Source organism: Hyalella azteca, unplaced genomic scaffold, assembly GCF_000764305.2.
Source record: "Hyalella azteca isolate HAZT.00-mixed unplaced genomic scaffold, Hazt_2.0.2 contig8729, whole genome shotgun sequence".
In the NCBI taxonomy this organism is placed as follows: Eukaryota; Metazoa; Arthropoda; class Malacostraca; order Amphipoda; family Hyalellidae; genus Hyalella; species Hyalella azteca.
The window spans coordinates 136,293-158,429 of NW_025938814.1; the positions used below are offsets into that span (position 1 = coordinate 136,293).

At 39.4% G+C, this 22,137-nt stretch overlaps 2 protein-coding genes across 2 annotated transcripts; one reads left to right on the plus strand and one right to left on the minus strand.

Moving 5' to 3' along the window:
• Positions 1–2,510: 2,510 nt before the first annotated feature.
• Positions 2,511–18,392, plus strand: LOC108675004 (pyrokinin-1 receptor). The gene is made up of 9 exons (XM_047881728.1): positions 2,511–2,644; positions 3,141–3,531; positions 7,750–7,926; positions 8,244–8,510; positions 10,232–10,439; positions 11,219–11,310; positions 11,769–11,882; positions 12,905–12,965; positions 15,614–18,392. The coding sequence occupies exons 2-9, from the start codon at positions 3,457–3,459 to the stop codon at positions 15,658–15,660; spliced, it is 1,041 nt and encodes a 346-aa protein (XP_047737684.1). The 5' UTR covers positions 2,511–2,644; positions 3,141–3,456; the 3' UTR covers positions 15,661–18,392.
• On the minus strand, positions 18,372–21,932 carry LOC108675002. The gene has a single exon (XM_018162992.1). The coding sequence runs from the start codon at positions 21,930–21,932 to the stop codon at positions 18,372–18,374; it is 3,561 nt and encodes a 1,186-aa protein (XP_018018481.1).
• Between the last annotated feature and the right edge of the window lie 205 nt (positions 21,933–22,137).

Consider the following 22,137-nt stretch of genomic DNA (forward strand, 5'->3'; position numbering starts at 1 on the left):
TGCCAGGCTCGTGTCCAGTCTATAGCTGATACGCGACCAAGCGCGTCCGACACGTGGCCGTGCCAGGCGTATTAGCGTCTGCAGGTCAGCGAGACTCCCTGATGAGAGCAGCTGCAAAATTTCAAATATTTCAAAATTTTAGTCCATAGAGTGATCTACCGAACTATTTGTTGTCATTTTATTTGGCCTTTACTCATAGCCTTTATGTAATAAATGTTTTTCTAGGAATGAGAGTCTGGCGTAAATAGTGGTTTCTGCCTCTAGTTAGTTAACATTTATGTATAGTTTTTTTATATTTTTTATATGTATAGTTTTTGTTTATTTTATTTATTTATATATCCAAAACCTTCACATAACGTAGGTCAAAAAACGTCTACATATCACCAGTTTAAAATTTTCAAATTTCTCACAATTTTAAACTCAAAATTTACCTAAGTGAAGCGTGCCTGTTATTTTTAACCATTTCTGTCACCATACTGGTATTTATTCTGCTCTTGATTGAGATTTATGTCTCTTAACTCTGATATCCAAAATTCAATGATCGTCGAGATACAATGTTATTCGCAGATTAATTCACACAAACTTCAAAAAGTGGTTTCATAACAATATCATAAGATACGAAGGTTAGTTCATTTTATGTGAAATTCTCTAATAAAATTACTGACTCACTTATTCGTATTCCCTGAGACGTGCAACGCCTTAGAAATGAGGTGCTTTCGCCATCCTGGGTCCTTTGATAACAATTCATCGATGTCGCCTTGCGCAGTCTCTTTGACTGTTTCTTTTTCACAACCACTTGACTTCATACAAAATTTATCTCATAAATAGACGATGTTATTAAGATGAATTCCTCATTCAGGTTTAATTCCGGCACTTGAAAGAGGTTTTCGTCATGGAGTACTTCACGGTGTCGGAGCAACGTTTCCTTCTTGTTCAATGAGCAATTTATAAATATATTTGGCCTAGTTCCTCATGAACGCTTACTGTTTGATTCAAAGATAGCTCGTCCTGCTTGATTAAGCATTAGACAGCTGGTCCTTTGAATTGGTTCCGCTCTAAACAGGTCCCCTGAATATTATTAAAAACTTCAACAATCTATGAAATGAATCATCACGTTCGTCTGCCTGCATGTGACGATAAATACTAACACAAAGAAATAATTTTAATTCCAATAAGATAACCAATTTCTCACGTTATAATCCCGTTGAAATTTCTCGGGCAAAAATATTCTGCACTTCTGTTATAAGATTTACGTTTCATTATTACTGCAAGTCATGTGACGTTCAATGTTGCAATTATTATAATAGTGTCCATGTTCGCACAAGTTCATTGCTTTTCGGTCACCTAAACTTCGGGAATATGATTGTTCCAAGTCCTTATATAGGCCGGTTTAGGCCACTTGAGTTAGCGTCGAGCGACACCTGTTCGACTTGGGTCACTGCAGTTTTATGCTTTATGCAAATACGATAGGTTACGTCTGAATAAAAGTGCTAATTTTGGTGCGGTTTGGTCGCTCTGCAGTCACTAGTCATGTTTACTGGCGAAGAGAAATTACAATTTCTTTTAAGCCAGTAAAGGTTTCCTGACATAACTTTTCATTACATGACATTGCCAGAAAAAAATACAGCGAGTAGGAAAATTTTTTATTTACATTTTTTTGTATTTTAAGAACACAGTTATTATAGAATACTTCAAACCTCAACATTTCATCTACCTCGATCCTCATAACGTATTTCGTTTGCTGCCAATTTCAAGACATTGAAAACAATTTCACAGATCATGTGCCACTTTTGCCGTAGCTGTCTCCATTTTTCGTCAGATTGGTCAGAGGCAATTTGGTGATACTGTCTCCTAACTCATTTGTCGTCTTGGAAGTTCTTTTGCTGAATCCAATCTACTGACCATGAGGGGTAACCTCCCGAGACCAATTCTGGCTCGGCAGAAAATTATTTCAAATGCTGTTCGCTTCTTTTTGGGAGTTGCGACTGCTGAGAATTGATTTTTAGAAGGGTATGTTGTAATTTTTACCTGTCGAGATTTTTAAAGTCACAAATAAACTGCGCGGCGAAGTTACAAACTTGACACCCGGAAATTGTTCGATTGTCTGGCTGAGCCAGAGTTCCGTGCAGTCAAAGGAATCAGAAAATCTAGTCAAAGGAATCAGAAAGCTGGAAAAAACTTGACTTGTGGATTTATATACGTAGTCTTCAAAGCAAACGTAAGAGGCTCTGATGGCTCATCATTGGAAAAGCTGAGTGTTATTGGGTTGCTTATAAGTTGTTCTATCTAAGATCCAGGTATTGTAAGCAGTTTATATTCCCTTCCGGTCGCTACCAAATAATTCAAGATGTTTGAAATTGCAGCGTTTCAAACTCAATTATATTTTCATCATCGCAATTCAAAAGAAATTTATTTTGCGTTCCAATTCATTTCTACGACAAAGGTGTATGCACATTCTGACTTCCATCTGACAGAGGAGGATTCTTCTTTACTGTGGTCTGCATCATCAATCTGCGGACGATGGAGAATAGCAGAAGCTTTACTGGATATACCAAAAAAAACATTTGCAGATGCAATGAATTGTTATCGAAAACAATTTAGTACAATGAGTGATGTGCATGGAATTCATCATGCCTTCAAGGATGTGAGTATTAAAAAAACACGCTGGTCACATTTGTAAACAATTTATAATTTTGACTTTTATTTTTAATTGCTCATTATTTGCTTTGGATTTCATCAATTAAATTATATCTAAAACTGAAGGTACTGAATTGAAGGCATCTAATTAGCAGGTATTTGCACCGGTAACGCCAGCTTGCGATTCTATATAATCAATATTTTGTCCGACTGCCTACTTTCTGCCAAAATAGCGCCTTTTCGTATCTCTCGAGCTTCTCTTTGAGAAAATTTTCCTTTGTCTGTTTTCTTTTCCAATTTATGAACCTGTATGATTACATCAGGAACTTGTTTATTCGAATTACTATACATAATTGCATGTACAATAAATTTCTGTTGGAGGTCGGAATTTCTGGGCGTGGTTTGGGAATTTCTGGCTTGGGTTGTCGCATAAAATGTTCTTACTTAGTTGTCAGACTCGGCCATTGTGAAAATCAGAGATCGATTTGAATTTATTTCGGCAGATTAAATTCGTATTGAAAACAAAGGAAATGACGTAATTTCAAGTTAGCCTATCACTTGAACTGAGGTTTTATTTGGAATTTAAAATAAATAACATAAAACTTCCCATCTCAATGTGAAGCTCTCGGAGCAAAATAGTTTCAACACTCATGACAAACAAAAATCAGCATGTTACGTTTGAATGGCTCAAGTTACAACAACGTTGAAGCTGGAAAAATCTGAGGCATAAGTTGGAAAAGCTCGGGCTTTTGCACCTCCACGATGAAGTAGCTTGTTCGCAAGTTCTAACTTCTTGGACACTTCTCTCCTGTACTCGGGATGACGGAGTGCAGTAACCATACCGGAGGCGATCCTCACGGAGAGGATGAAGATTCCTACGCACTACAGATTCAAGTAAGTGAACTCTTGTATTTTTTATGATTAAATTTCAATAATTATCTTATTGAGATTAAAACTAATAATTTAGGTTATTATTTTTCTTATGGTTGTTACACACATTGCTACAACAGACGAAAACAGGAGGTCGGTGTACCGGATCAATCGGTAAAGCTCACAGCTTAATGCAGGGACTGCGCTACTTTATTTGCCGTCTTGAGATCCACTTCAGCCACATTCCTGCATCACATTGCTTATATTTCCTTCGAGGTTTAGAATGAAACGACATTTTCTCGAGAGCAGATAGCTCCTCTCAAATTCTTGTCTTAAATTATTTTAACATACTCTCGCCAATGACCGACGACTACGCGGTTACCTCTTGCCTTTCAGCAGACTGCATGTAATGAAGTACTTCTATAGTGTATTTTTTCGGGTCAATTTATTTTTTTTAATATTATCGTTAACTACATCTTCAACTATTCATAAGGTTGCGGATGAGAAAACATCAAGTTCTTACACAAAAATGCTAACTTTTGTAACATTTTTTAAAGTACACATTCCTGAATCGGTTCGCGAACAAAAGCAGTTTCTGCAATTAAAACGAAAAAAACTTGTTGATTGATTGCTACTACAAGTTATTCTGCGTTCACACTGAGCCAATTGTGACAGCCACCAGTTAACCGGACACCGCTTTAGCTCTTATTTTTGAGGTTTATTCGGAAAGTAGCGAAGCATTGACATCAATCTGTATATACATTGATTTAGAGGCCAGGAACTAAAATTGAAATTAAAAGTAATCATATTGCTCGTAAACACACTTCACCCAACGCTAGTGTAATTTTTTTGTAAGCATTTCTTGAGCGCTGTTTAGAGACAGGTGGACATGGTCAGCCGCTTCGTCGCATTCCGCATGATGTCAACGCTAGTATCAAATCTTGTCACTTTCTATGGTATATTGAGCTTCAGCCAAATGTTACTCAGAGCCATGTTGGGTGAGTATATGAAGCCTGCTAAACCTCTGGAATGCGATGGATTAGAAAAACTTGATTTGCCTGTGCAGAATGGGCGAAGGCATTGTCCTGCTAGAGCTGCCAAGCTCTGTCGCAGATTGACTCGATTATTTTTGTCGCACAGCGTCGCTTACGAGGCGAAGGACCTATTAATAGTACTTCTTTGGAATGGTTGACATAATATTACAATATTACACATCTTTCGACCTTGGTATTGGTCGAATTTACGTGTTTTTATTTTGCTTCAATGTTAGGCTAAATACAGGGCCGGTCACTGTAACTCGTCTTAACACTTGCCGACTGTCAGCAACACAGCACAAAAAATTCACGGGTAAAATGAGTGCTAAAAAAATCTTAAATTTTTGTCGGGAATTAAAATAGACGGTTAATTTGATCCAATGGAAAAATGATCCTGTTCAAATCTTAGCAGTCTTCGTTCTTTGCCAGTCAGTCAAATCACGTGAGTAGCTACTAGCCGGCTCACCAGCCATTAAACTTGTATTTTTTAGTTTACCGGCCTCAACTCGCTACTAGATCAGCAGCACGATAGTTAATGGTGGCTAATGTCGGTCAGTTAGTGGTGGTCAATGTTGATTAGTTAGTGGTGACCAACGTTGGTCAGTTACAGTGGCCACCACTACTAACCGCACGGGCAATGGTACTTACAGTTTTACTGGACGTGGACGGTCGGCCTGAGACGGGAGTGCCGGCTTGAGTGTTATCAGCTACACCAGCAGGTACAAAAAAGGCTCACTCTGGAGGAACATCACCAGAGAATTTTGTGGGCGCGAAGACAAGTTTTAGTTCTCAACTTCACTCCTGTTGAGTACTTGACCAAAGAATCAGCCTCCAAGCATCTTCGTCTTTTGCAAGGAATTTGTATCGATAGCTCCCAAGATCTCGTAACAAAGCATTCAATCTGATTAAAGTAAGACTCACTTCGTCGAAATTTTCTTCACCATTGTTGTTAAATAAAAAGCTTTTTCTATTGTAACTCATATTTATACGTGTTGGTCAACTAACTTTCATTGTTATCTTTCGATAACTGTTGAAAAATTCTTTCGCTCTCTTCGATCGAATGTTCACTGTATTTTTTATGTATTCTTTAGTTTCATGAGACCAACATTGAACTTCTCTACTCATGTTCGAAGTTTTATATTGTAATGAAATGACGATTGGCTCAAGAAGATACAGTGTGTGGTTAACATTCATTTTGTTGAAAAGTCGGCCAATTGATCCATAAAATGGTTTGCAATCGATCGACTGCCATGATATTACGTCAAATGAAGAGATTAATAACTAGGATCTTCAATTTTCTAGACATTGTTTCAGTCATTGTACTTAGCGCTGCAGACATTGACATTCTTTGAACATTGTATTTGGCTTTTCCTTTGCTTTTAAATTCTTAATCTATAAGTATTAAGATAATTATTACCGAATTGGCTTGCTTGGAATTGAGTCGTTGTAAAGTTCAGTAGCTCAAACATGATATGCTTGTTGAAGTTTTACTGAAGAATCGTAAATGAAAAAAATGCTTCCTGTCAGTACGTGGTGTAATGTGTCGCAACATTTTACCGAAGAATCTCGAATGACACAAGTGCTTCCTGTCAGTAGTATAGTATAGTATAGTATAGTATAGTATCTTCGGGAATTAAAGAATAGGCCTGGATAGGCCTGTCGCCGATTCTTGTACTTTTCTTGACTAGACTGGCCTTTTGATCAGATCTTTTCAACGGACGGTAGATTTAAAATAGCTTCTAGATATCCGTTGTTCCGTAGGGTACGAGGCATTTTAAGATTAAACATATGCTCCTGCATGGCCTTGTCTAGTCTGTTCTTGAACGCGTTCATACTCGGAGCGTCAACAATATCTTCAGGGAGGCTGTTCCACATGTCAGTGACTCGAAGTGAGAGTACGTGGTGTAATGTGTGGCTACATTTTACTGAAGAATCTTGAATGAAATAAATGCTTCCTGTCAGTACGTGGTGTAATTATATCTGAAAAGGTAGTCTAGCTGTAGGACCTCCTCATTATTGTAATCCGCTCCTACAAGGATCCTTGGCTCTAATCCTGCCGTATCGGCTTTCACTAACAAATGACTACTGTTACGTCGGTATCCTTGCACTGCCGTCCATTTCCGACACGTGTGCTTCATTCTTCCGGCGAAAAACAATCGTTTTTTATTATTTGTTCAATTAAATAACGGAAAAAGTTCAGTTCAAAATTGGTATATCATTATTAACGTTATTCTCACTAAGGTGTTTTGTTATTTATCAGCCTTTTTCTTCACTTTTTGATTAATTCTTCATCTATACATTGAATTACTCCGGTTTTTCATGGAGTGAGGTTAAAAATACTTCACCTCACCACGAAATGGAAAAATTTAAAATAGCGCAGTGTCAAATGTGCTCATAAATTTACGTGGGCGCAGAGCGGCGCCATGTGGCCTGCGATCGTCCATCAATCTTTGTCAAGGACCGCGTTGATGGTCGTACGATGGATGAGCGGCCGACTGTCCATCCCTTCTAATAATCTCAATCCATTCATTCTTATAGCCCCTTATCGTCTATGTAATTTCGTCAAATAAGCTATGATAACAGTCAAAACTTTAATTGAAAAATTATACTTTGCCTTATAAGTAAACCTCCGAATGAAATCCGTTATGCAGTAATGAAATACTGAGAGTTCAGCATGTTTCTTCGTCAATCCAACGACCCGCAAAAAAACTTTCTCAAAAGGGAACTCGAGTGTCCATTAAAACAAAAACTCCAAACAACGCTGAGCCTCCGGATCAGCCGGGCTTAGCAAGTGCGGAGTTACCAAGTGAAGTTAGTACGGGAAAACTTGAGCTGCTCCATTATAGACGCTTTAGATGACGAAAAACTTGCTTGAGAAGGTTGACTTTCTCAATTCTGGGAAACTGTAGCAAATTTCTTGGATTTACCAATTCAATAGATTTAAGAAAGCCTTGTCATGTTCACGTGTCTCGCTCAACAACCCTTAACATTATTTATTATCCTAGAGAATTGCTCATTATACTCTACTGTCCTTCTAACATGTATTAGAAAATAGTAAAAATAGTCTTAACATATTATTATTAAGCAAACAATATGTATGTGCTTAAATGTCTGTAACAAAACATTAAGCTTCTTAAATATTATTACAGGGAATAGTTCCAATATTAAAACGATATAATAATTCTTCTAATAGATTTCTTAATTTCAGGTGACGATGACATGTGTGTATTCTCTCATCACAATATGCGGGATATTGGGCAACGTTCTGACGTGTGTGGTGATCGCAAGCAACCGCATCATGTACACGGCCACCAACTACTACCTCTTCAACATGGCCGTCAGCGACCTGCTGCTTCTCGTCATGGGCATGCCGCATGAAATGCAGGTATCGTCATTGTTTTTATTTCTTTCAGTTGTAGGTGCAATCGGGTCATATTTCGAGTGAACAGATAATATTATCACTTATGTGCATCAAGTTCTTTCAATAATTTCATATCTCTTTTCCCTCCTCATATCTTTCTAGTTTCATGTCTCTCTTCCCTCGCAAAGTAAGAGTATTGACTTCGCTAGTTAGAAGTTTTTCCTCCGCTTTGCCTGGTGTTCTTATGTTAAATCTTCATTTGGAGCATCTGGCCTCTCCGACGCCGATAAAATAATTATTATGGTTTGATCTACAGCTATGAATTAATATTCTTTCTGCAGATTCTATGGTCGCCATGCCCGTACGTTTTGGGTGGCGTGTTCTGCGTGGCACGAGGCTTGGCCGCGGAGACATCCACGAACACGTCGGTGTTGACGATCGCGTCGTTCACAGTGGAGCGCTACATCGGCATCTGCCACCCCATCAGGAGCCACACTCTGGCGCGCCTCAGCCGCGTCATGAAGATCATCGCCATGCTCTGGGTCGTGGGGTGTCTGGGCGCCGTGCCACAAGCCATCCAGTACGGCATAGAGGACGGCGAGTGCAAAGTGAGGCAATGTTGGTAAACTTGAGTTTGGTCTTCATTTGTACATAATTCAGAGTGAGGCGGAGAGTGCAAAGTGAGGCAATGTTGATAAACTTGAGTTTGGTCTTCCATTTGTACATAATAGAGAGTGAGGCGGAGAGTGCAAAGGGAGGCACTGTTGGTAAACTTGAGTTTGGTCTTCCATTTGTACATAATTCAGAGTGAGGCGGAGAGTGCAAAGTGAGGCAATGTTGATAAACTTCAGTTTGGTCTTCCATTTGTACATAATACAGAGTGAAGCGGAGCGTGTAAAGTGAGGCACTGTTGATGAACTTTAATTCATTTTTGTCATAAGGCGTATAGTTAGGCGGAGAGTGTAAAGGGAGGCATTATATTATTGATGAGCTAAAATTTGGTCTGCATTTGTAACAAATATAGAGTGTATCTGTGTAATACGGTGTGATAAGAACGGAGAGAGTAATTGTACCCTCTCCAGTTAATTGTAGCTTTACTGAGCCTAAGCACCGTATTACAAAGATACACACTCTATATTAGTTACAAATGCAGAACAAATTTTAACTCATCAATAATACAATGCTTCACTCTACACTCTCCACCCCACTATGTTTTATGTACAAATGAAGACACAAACTATACACGACACACACTATACACACTATACACGACACAAAGAACGCAGAACGCTGACTGCTGAGTTTCATGTGTTTGGTGAACTGAAAAAGCAGGAATTGAGGAATATTTTCTTGCTAAATAAAAAATTTCTAAAGAAGAATTTAGAGTAAAGAATAAACATTAAATTAGAGATCTTTTCATATATCAATGTAGATCGGTAATTAAATTAATTATATTTTACTGTTAAGATTTAACCATTGATTATTGAGGTAAATTGTCAGTAATGTTTAAGAGTAGAAAATCAAAGTAGGCACATGATTCGCCCATAGTTAATGATGCTTATGTGTTTATGCAGCATTATTTTAATGCTGTAGCTAATGAATGCAAACCTTAATTGGTCTTCACTACGCTTTAGATTTATTAAAGTTTAGTATGTTTTTTAACGACTTTTTATGTCCATAAATCATGGCCACCATGAATGGTTCGTTCCAATGTACTGTGCGTCAACGAAACATTCTGGTCGTTTGATTCAGCCAGCTGCGTTGGTTAAAGCTTATTCATTAGCTCGTAAGCGTCAAGTCTATAATCAACTTAGGGGAATATGCATAAATTATCTCTCGAAATATGTCAGATAAACCGCATATTAACATGCAAATATCATTCTTCGGACTCAACGCTTATGATTTTATTCTCATCACTGAAGCAAGTAGGTAAAAAAAATGTTCCATTTTTTGCGAATGATTTCATCCGCTCACAAGTTCAGTCGACAACCAAAGAGCATGTTGCTTGTACATTTTGAGTTTTGACCAAGTTTGGTGCTCTCTTTGCTCATCATCAGTGGTTGAAGTTCTTTAATTAAAATATTGCGTATGTAAATTGTATGAATCTTTAACTTCTGCATAATAGCCTCGTTGACACCCGCGGCAGATGGCTAAAATTATTTGTTAATTAATTATTTTTAATCTTGCTTTCATCACCGTACAATGAAACAGCTTGTTGACTCTCACGGCAGATGGTAAACACTATCAACTACAAGTTTTCATTATATGAATAGTTTTATTATAGGTATCATCATCACATAATAAAACCGCTTATTGACTCTCATGGCAGGTGGTGAACGCTATTAACTACACGTTTGAGGTCTCAACATTCCTGTTCTTCGTGACGCCCATGACTCTGATCACGGTGGTCTATGTCAAGATCGGTCTGGAGCTCTACGGAGGACAGAGACCGCGAGCCTCTCACAGAGGCTCTCTGAGCCACAGCAGCTCTGCAGCTCTAGACCGCAGCCGCAGCAGAGGCGTTATAAAGATGCTGGGTGGGTGTCAGGGTCTAATTAGTGCTATCTCTGTAGCTTACATAAGGCGATAGGCTGCCACACCAGACTGTCTCTTCAAGACTAAGAAAGATAATTTAAAGAATCAAGTCTGCCTCGGTACGTGCTAGTTTGCACGTGCGATCGTTCGAGTGTGTGGCGTAACCTCAACGTTCATGCTGAACTGTTATTTTTTCGATTTTCGAAGAGTGTATGTCACCGAATAATCGTTTGTGCAATAGTTAGGCGGTTACAGCTAATACTTTCTTTGATTTTTAATACTTAACGATAAAGTATTTTGGTTGTTACGAATCAAATGCTGCTGGTTCACCTCTCCGGTTATTTCCGAATTCATTCTCATGGTTAAGTTGACAGTACTTGTTGATCATTCGTTCAAGTTGTTGCTTTAAAATCATTTTTTCGTTCTTGTAAAAAGATAGCATGTATATTAAAAACTTTGACACTATTTACTCGAGTAACATATATAATGTGCTATTCATACCACTACATCCATAAATTTACCGCTACTGACTAGTTATTTAGCAGCAAGTAATGCTGAAACTTGTTACAAAGTAACAAGTTAGTATAATAGTGAACGACAACTTTAATCATAAACAACATATCCAATTAAATGGTAAACAGCAAATTTGACTAGTTACTAAGTAACATGTTAGTATAATATTGAACGACAACAGTAATCATAAACAAAATAGTCAGTTAAATCATAAAAAGTAAATTTTGTGCATATTTTGGCAAAAGTTAGCCCAAGCTTTGCCCCGCAGTTGCGGTGGTGGTGGCTTTCTTCGTCTGCTTTGCCCCGCACCACGCGCAGCGCCTGCTTGCCTTCTACGGCGACAGCAGCAACCACGTTCAGGTCTGATGACGTTCATCGTAACTGTTAAATTATTAGTGCTTTTATCATTAGTGTAATTAAATATAAAGTTAACCAATAATTTTAAGCAAAGAAAAAATCTAAATAAATTCATCCTATTATCATCGTATGAAGATATGTGTCTAAAATTTTTAATTTTTCAATGAAGAAATGATGAATCTGCAGTGCATTTTTATTTATTTTAAATTTTTAGTTAAACTATGGTAGCGAAATTTTTTTATTATCTTGGAAGACACACGATAAAATTAGTGCAGATAGACGAATGCCTGATGTCTGATCTTGCCATTGCTAGATTGACATGTAATATGATCCAAATTTCCTATTATTATTATTATTAATTAGTAATAATAATTCGATTCAATCAGTATCATTAATAATAATGTTAGTAAATTAATAATTAAGTAACAAAATATCTAAATTTACTTTTTATTTGTGTGCAGGTTATTGTGTACAAGTTCCTGACGCACATTTCCGGAGTTTTTTTCTACATGTCGACGTGCATCAACCCCATCCTATACCACATCATGAGCAAGCGTTTCAGGCAGGCCTTTAAGGTGATCGTTGTGGGGCATACGAACGACAATCTCTTATTTTATTCAGTATATTCTAACAATCATTCTGTAATTTTTTTTCATAGCCTTATAATTACAAATATTAGCGTAAACTATAATCCTGGTCATAATTAGCATTCATAAATCGCGTTCCAAAATGAAATCGTTGTGATGAACCCTGATAGACTAGATTTTTCTTTTAATAAATTTCGAATTTTAAACTGACATCATAAAAAGGATACGGATTATTGGCTTAGATTCGCTTCATTTAAGCTGCTTTAGTTTATTAATAACGTCACTCAATCGATCAATGGCACATGATCGTCGGTTTGAATTTTAAGTTTTTTTTAGAGTTCAAAATTGTGTAGTAACCAGGGCCTAATTTCGTCAGGGGCTTTTACTGAACATGAAAATTATTTCCATTTGTAATACAGTATATAAAATTTATCTTATGCATAATGTAACTATATAGCCACCACCATCACTGGCGAATTTATACCTACCGTCAAGACAATTAATTTGAGTTCTAGCTTCATGAATAATAATGAATATGAGTTAATCGAGTTAATAAAAATCGACATTTTTAAAATGAAATTCCTGTAAAATTATGCGAGACGTGAACTGTATATCACCACAACAAATACCGAGGACGAAGTATGTGCGTGGCTAATCGTTCATAAATAAAAATTTTTGCACAATAAGTAAAAAGCACTACTTATGTCACGTTGGACCATGAATTTTTACTATCTTGACTTAAGAAATTTCGTGAGATAGTATTTTTCCTCTTACATCAACGGTGACAAATAACAATAATGATAATATTTATTATTATTAAAACAGTTCTGTCCGTGTTGTAGAACGTCTTTTCTTTTTTTGTTTCGTATGAGCTACAAATTATTAAATTATTTCACGTCCATCGCAAAAATATTTGCAGATTTCCCTTATGTCCTCAGCATTTAATGTTAGCGTTACTCAGCGTTATGTTACTTATCAATTATTAATTCATATAGTTTCTTTATTTACAGGAGACAATGCGGCGCTGCTGCGGCTATGGCCGGTCTCAGCTACAATATCAGCTGAGCGTTGGTGAGCATAGCAAACCGACGACAGCGACGCTTCTCGATGATGCTCGTGTGTAGATTGTTAGGCATCACAACAGCTCGTGTGTAGATCTTAGCGCATCACCGCGTGGGCGACGCATCTGTGTTCGTGTGTAGATTTTGGATGCACTTTAAAGCCACGCCTGTTCCTTTCCAGCCATCCGTTCTGATTTTTACGCGTGGGAGCAATCTCGGCTTTTTCCAGTGCCGGGCTGTCACTGCGAAAATATTCTCATGAAACGTGGTCAAGATTTTCAAAATTTGGAAAGGGAAAGAATTTTCATTCAAATTGATGTCCCCATTCCGATTTGGTTGGGGTTACATTAAAATAGGCAAAATTTATGTCGAGATAACGTCTAATTTTTGTAATTTAGGTAAGCTATTCAACCACGTTTATTGTAATTTTTCACTCATAAAACTTTTCTGAAAACGAAAATGTTTGGCGCATTTTATCAATTTTATTTTGAAAATTTGGTGCTTCATTTTTTCAAGCTTGCAAATTTTTCTCATATTCAAAGACAATTTTCCTATCAATATTTTTCTCGAAGGTTTGCACTTAAATAGGCTTATTCCTTCATGTAATTTCGGTCTCTTCGTCTCATTTTCGAATATCTTAGGAACCAAACAGTTAGGAATTTGTTTTGTTGAAAATCGTACTTTGTTACATCTTATTCTACCCGGCGCCCAGTACTTTTTTTGCCGCCATTTTAGGTGCCAGGTTTTACCGTCTTAGGTGACAGAACGCAGCACAAAATCTAGGTGGGCATTTCGACTGTCGCGAGAACTTATGACGGCACTCATTGCTGGGCAAGCCAGAAATATGAGGGCGAAGGGGACCCTGAAATGAAGTTGAAGGGAAAATAAGATGATCTTAATATTTATAAATAGACTGTGGCCCAGATTTCCCTATCACTAACGCTGCAAACGATGATGTTGCCTCATATTTGTAGGGTAGTTTTCTTGCAAAAATTCATGCGTTAGTGGTTTCTTTTCGCTGTGTTTGTAATGTGATGTCAGTAGTTCGAACCCTGTTGCTTGTCATAGACAAACGTTCTTACATGCTTGGAATGTTTTATTTATGCTCATCATTGTCGTTTGGTAAATGTTAGATTTATGAATGTAATCCGTAAGTGTCTATACCATGTGCTTGTCATTTGCGCTTAATTCTGGCACGAGTTTATTCGATTTTTGTGCTAATTATTTCAATTATTCCAGTATTAGATTGTCTAACAAATGTGTCAATGTAACAAAAATGTGTTATTCCATAATTCAGTCAAGAGATCGAGAAAGAAAACTATTTTTATACCCTACCTCAGACACAATTGCTTTGGTAAAGTAGTTATTTGCTGCTACCTCTTTTTTCACGAAGATGTTAAAAACGAACCATTCAGGTTTGTTTTTTTTATTGACTCTGGTATTATATCGTAATCTTCTGAATCCATGACATTTATATGTACATTAAAAGAAATTTCTCCTTGTAGTATCACAAGCATTCTTGTACCCAAGCGTTGCAAAAAATTTCTGTTGCTTTGGTCTGAATTTTCAGTAGAAGTGCGTATTTTTCATCTTGCAATGCAATCACGCGTTGAATCAAAACCCCTGTGCATTGACGGTTGTCAGAGCATCGATCATTGCCATAGAATTATTAATCGAATTAACGGAATTATACCGCTGATGAGTATCACTCGATTTTTGTACATATAAGCCGCACCTCAGCTGCCGTATATTCAACCGATTATAGAATAGGGCCATAAGAGTATAATAATTCTATTACGATAATACATTCTGATTTGAAAAGTGGTCATTCATAGCTGAAATCATTACATTTTTACCGTGTTACATTTTTTGTTGTTAACTTCTTTCTAAACCGTGAGATTATAATTTGCTGTATAATTAAAGTTCAATTTCTTGTTAAAACAAAATGTTTGTGATTCCAGGAAACAGTTTTTTTTCTGAACAGGCTCACGCTGTCAGAGTCACAAACATAATTTAGTTGGGAATTAAGTAAGCTTAACTCAATACATGGCACTGCGAAGATCCTGATTACGTCGTTTGCTAGGCAACCAAATTAGAGTTACGCTACGTGTTATAGCTTCCGCTGAATTTAAACTGAATGCGCCCTCCTGGCCAAAACATCGTTGTGGAGTTGCGTAACGAGCAATTATAGAAGTGTTTTTCATGTCCTATATCATACTGTTTATCGTCGAAACAGAATCTGTATGCTATGCATGTAACTGTACCTAGCTGATACGTGAACTTTTATTTCGATGATATGAAATCAGATGCCGGTTTCTGACCGGATTACAATTGCAGCGGATATTCAAGTAAATGTTAAATTTTCAAGATATTATAGATTTTTCAAAATTATGATGATGAATTTTTCAAGATACTTCACAATTGTTTAACATGATGCGACACATTAATCGATCATGATTTAAATATGGTAGGAACTGTTCGCAATGTCATGTGTGATTTTTATTTATACTACATTTCCATTTTAAAAGTAAAAATTGTATAAACTGTAGCAATGATTGAATGATCCAGTAGCAAGCGATATAATCAGAGACAACGCTGATGCCTAATCGATCAAACTAACGAAGCTCATTATGCTCTAAGGGTTTCCTGAAATTCCAGGAGACAATTTGGTGAAACCAAAGAGCCTGCTGCCAAATAAAGCTTAAGAATCTTCCGGACGAGACTTTCTCTTGAGACTCTACGCCGTCGGACAAGACGAGGTGATGACTAAGTGAACGACTCCCGAAGTGAACGACTTCGAGGTCATTACCAGGTGAACAACTCCGAGGTCATTACCAGGTGAATAACTCCGAGGTCATTACCAGGAGAACAACTCCAAGCTATGAACCTCCGACGTCTTCTTGGCTTAACTCAACCCTACCACTAAATCGGTCTTCTCCCCAGCCCCTGCGTTCGCACCAACGTCTGCAACGCCAACACTCAACATCGCAGAGAAGCAGCTGCAATCAACAATTACATTCCACAGATCTTAATAAAACAACACTTCTATGCACCGCTTGTCCCTGAATCGTGTGAAGATAATTTTACCCAACACCACAACTTTTTACAATTTCCAGTACTCATGCTGTTCGCAGCCCATGTTGCGAAGTAAGAAAAATCAGCCTATGCTTCTAGTGGACTTCCGTACTACCTGTTTGACTCCCAACGGAAATACTCATCTCCAGAATAACTTACAAGGCTGCCATGTCTAACTCCCACTCCATTGTCAATTGACTGGCATTGAGTCGAGTTTCAACCCTTCTACAATGGATGAAGCAAATGCATGAGTTCTTCTAGATAGACATAAGTAAATTATCCAGGCTCATGTTCTCTTTTTATGTTCGCATTAAGTGCGCAATTCCTAGTCTAACTTTTAACTTTTAGAGGTGTATGTTAATACAAAATTCTAACATAATACATAGCTGACTGATAAAAAATTTAACTAATCAAACTATGTTCGTTTCAAAACTAAAACTTGCTCGTATTTAAGCTCGATGTAAAGAAAGTATGTTTAAACAGACACATTAGCTAAAAATATTTAGGATCTATAGTAACTTTAAATAAAATATCGTTGCACCATTGTATAATAGTTGAGTATGCGTGAGTAGACTGATGCAAAATAATTAAGAAAATGTTGAACAATGAAGAGCAATAACTAACAATGATGGGAGGGGATTTCTCCGGTGATTAAGTCCTAGCGGCTGAAGTAATGGGTTCGTAAGCATCTCAAAATTACACGAAGAATATTTAAAGATGAATTCTCAAACAAGTTTATGTGAAATTGCGTTACTGAATTACGAAAATTCGGTCTTTATATTTTGCAGTAATTGATCAGAGGCCTTTCGACGTAAATTAGTTTGAGTATCTAAACCAAAATCCGTATAAATTCGTTATTGTAACACAATAAATGACAAATGAATGATTTAAAAATCTTACTGATGACTTATTTCTTCTTTACTTATAATCACAATTCGCACAGCATTTTTTTACCTCTTAGGATAAAGATTTATGTATATACCTATTTATATGGAACAAATGGTGAACACTCTCGGACACTAAAATGTTCTGCGTTGATCTCGGGAGTATCGATGGTTCTTGCTGCTTAATTGAAACTTCAATGTGGTGTAAGATCGTTTTAGATATACGATCGTTATTTTGACTTTATCTTTCTATAACCATTACTTTAAAATTCTCTTTACTGAATCATCACTTTTTAAATGAAAAATTCCGAACGTTATTTTTTTCTTCTGGTTTTATTTATGAGTTAGGTTCACAAATTTGATGTTTCGCACCATTCCCGCAATCTTCTGCCTATCATTTGGTATTAAAGTCTGAGACTGTACAGAAAATGGATTTAAATGGCCAAATTTAGTCATCATCTGGCGTACATATCATTCGGTATCAGTGCGGTGCAGTCCTTGCAAGCATATCAACAAATTTACGCAAGTTCAATCAAAATTTCTATTTTTTACAAATAGTGCAAGCTTATATGGGAAATCTACCCATTAGCTTCTCTGAATTCCTCGAAATGAGGATTTTTTCTATCGCTTTTATGACCGGAACGCCTTCTGTTGAATAAATCCACAATTATGCGGTCAACTTCGTCAATGTAACGAAATGCAAGTAAATTGAAAATTTCGTACTAAAAATATCAGCAATTTCTTCACCTACTCATGTACGTAAGTAAGGTCAAGCCTAGCCCTCGAGCTCATTTCTAATATCGGCAGAAAGTACATGATCTCGCATAGAATTATTTCTCGGTTATCTCAATATACAAAGGCGTTGTCATCGAACTGATTTAATCATGGGGTTAAAATTCTCTGCTGTTGAGATACATAATATTATGGAACCTTTGAGCATGTGATGCCACCATAGCTGCGCTCTGGACAATGGTTATCCGCGGAAAGGGACTATGTATATTTCTGCAGCTTTTACCACGCTTTACCTGCGTCATGCTGTAACGTGATATGTGTAATTACATTGGTTTATTCTGTTTACATTGGTTTATACTATTACATTGGTTTATACTATATTAGAATTACATTGGTTTATAGTAGTACATTGGTTTTTACTCTAGTGTTACATTGGTTTATGCTATATTTTTCCCTCCGAATGACTCAATTTAAAAGAAATGCCATTAGTTTAGACGAACTCGATCAAGTTCAGTTCTGCATTTATTGTATCTTGAAGATGCTTCCGTTTTTTTTTTAGCTTAGGCTGATGTTTATAAATTTGTTCAAACATATGTAGATACACATCATTGCGTGGATGTCATGGTTCCTCCCAATGATTAGGAGACAATTAATATGTTACTGGCTTAGATGTCTGGCTCAACGGGAGTGAAATAAAAATCCGTGGGATTTTTCTTCGCTTTATTTCATATGGGTGACGTGGAATACTGCACAAAGTTTTCTATGCGATCGGATGGTAGGTCTGACATTATTTGAGTCATTGGTTCCGCTCGTAGTTTGCGACAAGTGACACAGTCGCGGATCATCTTTCGGATCAGTTGGCGACCGTGTTCGATGTGGAAACCAGCTTGTATCAGCGTGCCGTGTGTGATGTGGCCTCCTTGGTGTTTCGATTCTTCGTGGAAGTGAGAGGCGATGATCGTTGAGAGGGGATGTTCGCGCGGAAGCAGAGCGGGGTGCTTCACGCAGAAGGGTAGGTTCGCGTTTTTTAGGCGGCCGCCGACTCTGAGGATGCCGTCTGAATCGAGGCGAGGGGTTAGCTCGGTAGTTTTGCAGTTTTCGGGAAGTCTCTTACGATTTTCAAGTAAGGCTAGTATCGTTCCGTATGGTCCTTTCTGGGCTTCTTTGATCAAAATTTTGAGTGCGTCGTTACGGCTTATCTTTGCCGGCCTAGGTGCTAAGGTGATTCCCCGCTTTTGGCGAACCAGGTCGATGTGATGTTTGAACTTGGTTACGTTTCTGGTAATGTTTATGAGTGTATTGAGTTTGTTCGTTCTATTCCATACGCTTGCGAGTGGAGACGTTTCTTGAGTAATTGCGGTTAGCAAGATTGAAGCAGTCTTGGTTTCTTCAGGTAAAGAGACTTCTTCTTGGGGGAGTTTGTCTGGGCAATAAGAAGGGTTCCATAGGGTAGCCGGTCCGTTAAACCAGGGCGTTGACGTCAGTGTATCGGGGTATGTTGGACGCGACGCGTAGTCTGCAGGGTTTTCCTTCGAAGAAATGTAGTGCCAGTTAGATTGGAGCGTGTGATCTAAGATGATGCTTACGCGTCTCTCCACGTATTTTGAGAAGCGCCGTTGTTTGTTTGCGAGGTAGCCCAGAACTATCTTGCTATCGCTGTGCATCAGTACGTTGTCTGGCTTCCGTTCGAGTTCTGTCACGGTTGAGGTCGCTCCTTTGGCGGCCTCCAGGGCGGCACATAGCTCTAGTCGGGGTATGCTAGTGGCGCATCTAGGAGCAACTCTGGATGCGCTTGAGACGAAAGCGACGTGGGTGTCGCCTTCGTCAGAAAGAGATCTCAAGTACATGACGTAGCCGATGGCTTTGTCTGATGCGTCGCAGTAGACGTGGAGCTCTTGTTTTTGGGGCCTGAAGTTTAGGGGGTAGAAGTTCCTTGGTACTTGGATGAGTTTCAAGAGGCGCAGTGATTCGATCCATCGATCCCACCCCACTTTGTACTGGTCGGGTAGAAGGTCGTCCCATCCGAAGTTTTGGAGAAGGTTGACCGAGTCCTTTGGGGGAAGAACATCTCTCTGAATGAGGCGTCCCATGAGGGTTACTGGGCTCACTAGCCCTAGGGGGTCGTAGATTGTGTTAACGACAGAGATGATTCCGCGTTTGGTGAAGGACCGCTGAGGTATCGTTACGTTTATCATGAAGGCATCATTTAGTGTACTCCAAGCTACTCCTAAAGTACGTTGGACCGAGGTGGGTTGCATTTCAAGGTGTAATGGTTCTCCGGCGCGTTCCGTTGCTGGGAAGTGGTTAACCACTTCGGGAGAGTTGCTGACAATTTTGTGCAGTCTTATATTATGTCTGAATAGCATTTCTCGAGCCTTGGTAAGAACTTGAATGGCGCATTCTGGGGAAGTAACTGATCGCAGACCGTCGTCGACGTAGAAGGATTCGTTGATGTACCTCCGAGCCAGGTCGTAGTCTTTGGGGAACGGTTGTGAGGCGCAATGTTTGAGGCCGAAATTGGCCACTGCCGGGCTGCTAGTACAGCCGAATATGTGACTGGTGGACCGGTACTGTACAATAGGTTTGTTGCAGTCATTCTGATCGAACCAAAAGAATCTGAGTAGGTCTCTCTGCTCGGCCGGCACCTTGAAGTTCGAGAACATGGCCTCGATGTCGGCTCCGAAGGCGATGGGGTGCTCCCGGAACCTCAGAAGGACTCCTCGCAGATGATTCGTAAGGTCTGGGCCTTGGTATAGCGCGTCGTTAAGGCTGGTCCCGTTATACTTGGCTGATGCGTCGTAGACGAGCCTGACCTTCGATTTCTTAGGCTGGTCGACGCAGAAGATTGGTAGGTACCAGGATCTTCCTGACGGAGGGTCTAGTTGGGTGGGGGGAACCTTTTCGACAAATCCGGCTTCGATATTTTTTCTCATCGCCTCCAGGCAGCTTTTCAGTTTTGAGTCTTGGCTCTTCAATTTGTTCAAAGTGTTTTTGCTGCGATGGAATACAGCTATCTTGTTGTCGGGCAGGTTTTGATCTCGAATTGGGAGAGGGAGTTCGATATGTCCTTCTGGTGTAGTGCGCACGTTTTCAGCCATCAGACTGAGGAAGGTTCGGTCGTCACGCGACAAACCCTGAAGATCGTCTTCCGCATTGCGAGCGAAACTATCTGCTAGCGAGCCGTCGGGTAGTTTGGAGGGGAATCGATATTTCACAGATACGGAATTTGAGTTTCGGGTATCAACTCGGGTGGCGAGTACGGTAAAGGCAGGCGTTGGCAATTGTTCTTTGATGCAGGTATGTCCGACCAGGGCATACCCAAGGGGCGTCTTATGTACGTAAGGTTCACAGCCGGGGGTGAGTGATTCGGTGGACATGGCGCGTCCGCAGTTGCGCCCTATCAGGAGTAGAACCTCCGCTTCCGGGTGTCTCGGTGGGAACAAGTGGGCGAGGTGAGCGGTGTGAGGGTGGAGTTTCGCGATTTGTGGGGTGGCAGCTTCGTGTCTGGTATCTGACAGGCTCGGGGTGGAAAGTGCTTCGGGGATGTTGATGACCTCGCTTGCATTTATTCCTCTCACCATGAGGCCAGTGACTACTTGTCCGGTAGCTGCCAAGGTGCAGTCGGGTCGCGCGAAGCTGAGGGAATATTCCTGTAACGGGAATGATTGATTGAAGAATGCGGGGACGCGATCGTCTACGAGAGAAGTAGTGGCTTGTTCGTCGATGATGCAGTAGGCTACTAGTCTTTTATCGGGTGCGCTCTTCATGGTGAGTTCCACCAGAAGAGTCTTGGAGCAGTTCTTTGCGTTATCACCTTGGTCGTTGAGCTGCGTATACATGACATGAGCACCCAGCGTGTGTTGTTTTGAGGACGTGTCTCGGTAGATGTTTCCGGGTGCGTTGTTGCTGAGGTGAGGTGTGTTCTCGGGTGTGATGTTCGAGGTAGACCGAGGCGTAGGGTCGGTAGTAGGACGGTGCATCAGAGTGTGGTGTTGTCGGTGACAGACGTCGCATTTGAAGTTTGATGCGCAGTCAGCGGCCCGGTGAGTCCCTAGGCAGCGAAAGCAGAGTACGTTGTTGATCGCGATGATTCTTCGTTCGGAGTACTGGAGTTGGCTGAAAGCCTTGCAGTCTAGTATCGAGTGGCTCGCAGATTGGTGAATCGGACACGTCTGCCGGGGGCTAGTGTTGGACGAGACGGTCGTTTGCAAGATTCTTGCGGCGGGTTTCTTGTCGCTTTCGATTGAGGGTTCCTTCACTTTTACAGCATAGTTGTCGTCCGACATTTCTCGTGTGATCTCAATACAGCCATCAGCATCTTTACCCACATTATTATATTTTTCCTTCTTCTCAGCATTTTCTGTTGAAATGTTTCCTGTATGAGATGCGACCAGGAAAATACTCGAACTGGTTTACTTGATGTCGTCGAGCAATTATTCTTATCACTACGACACTTTTTTTCTCGTGGGCAGCAAGTTATTTTCCTTTTTC

Excerpts from the sequence above, each read along its gene's own strand:
- LOC108675004 (XM_047881728.1), top strand. The coding sequence starts at position 3,457 with ATGACGGAGTGCAGTAACCATACCGGAGGCGATCCTCACGGAGAGGAT. Across the intron at positions 7,927-8,243 it reads GCATGCCGCATGAAATGCAG|ATTCTATGGTCGCCATGCCC; the intron begins GTATCGTCATTG and ends TTCTTTCTGCAG. Across the intron at positions 11,311-11,768 it reads ACAGCAGCAACCACGTTCAG|GTTATTGTGTACAAGTTCCT; the intron begins GTCTGATGACGT and ends ATTTGTGTGCAG.
- LOC108675002 (XM_018162992.1), bottom strand. The coding sequence starts at position 21,932 with ATGTCGGACGACAACTATGCTGTAAAAGTGAAGGAACCCTCAATCGAA.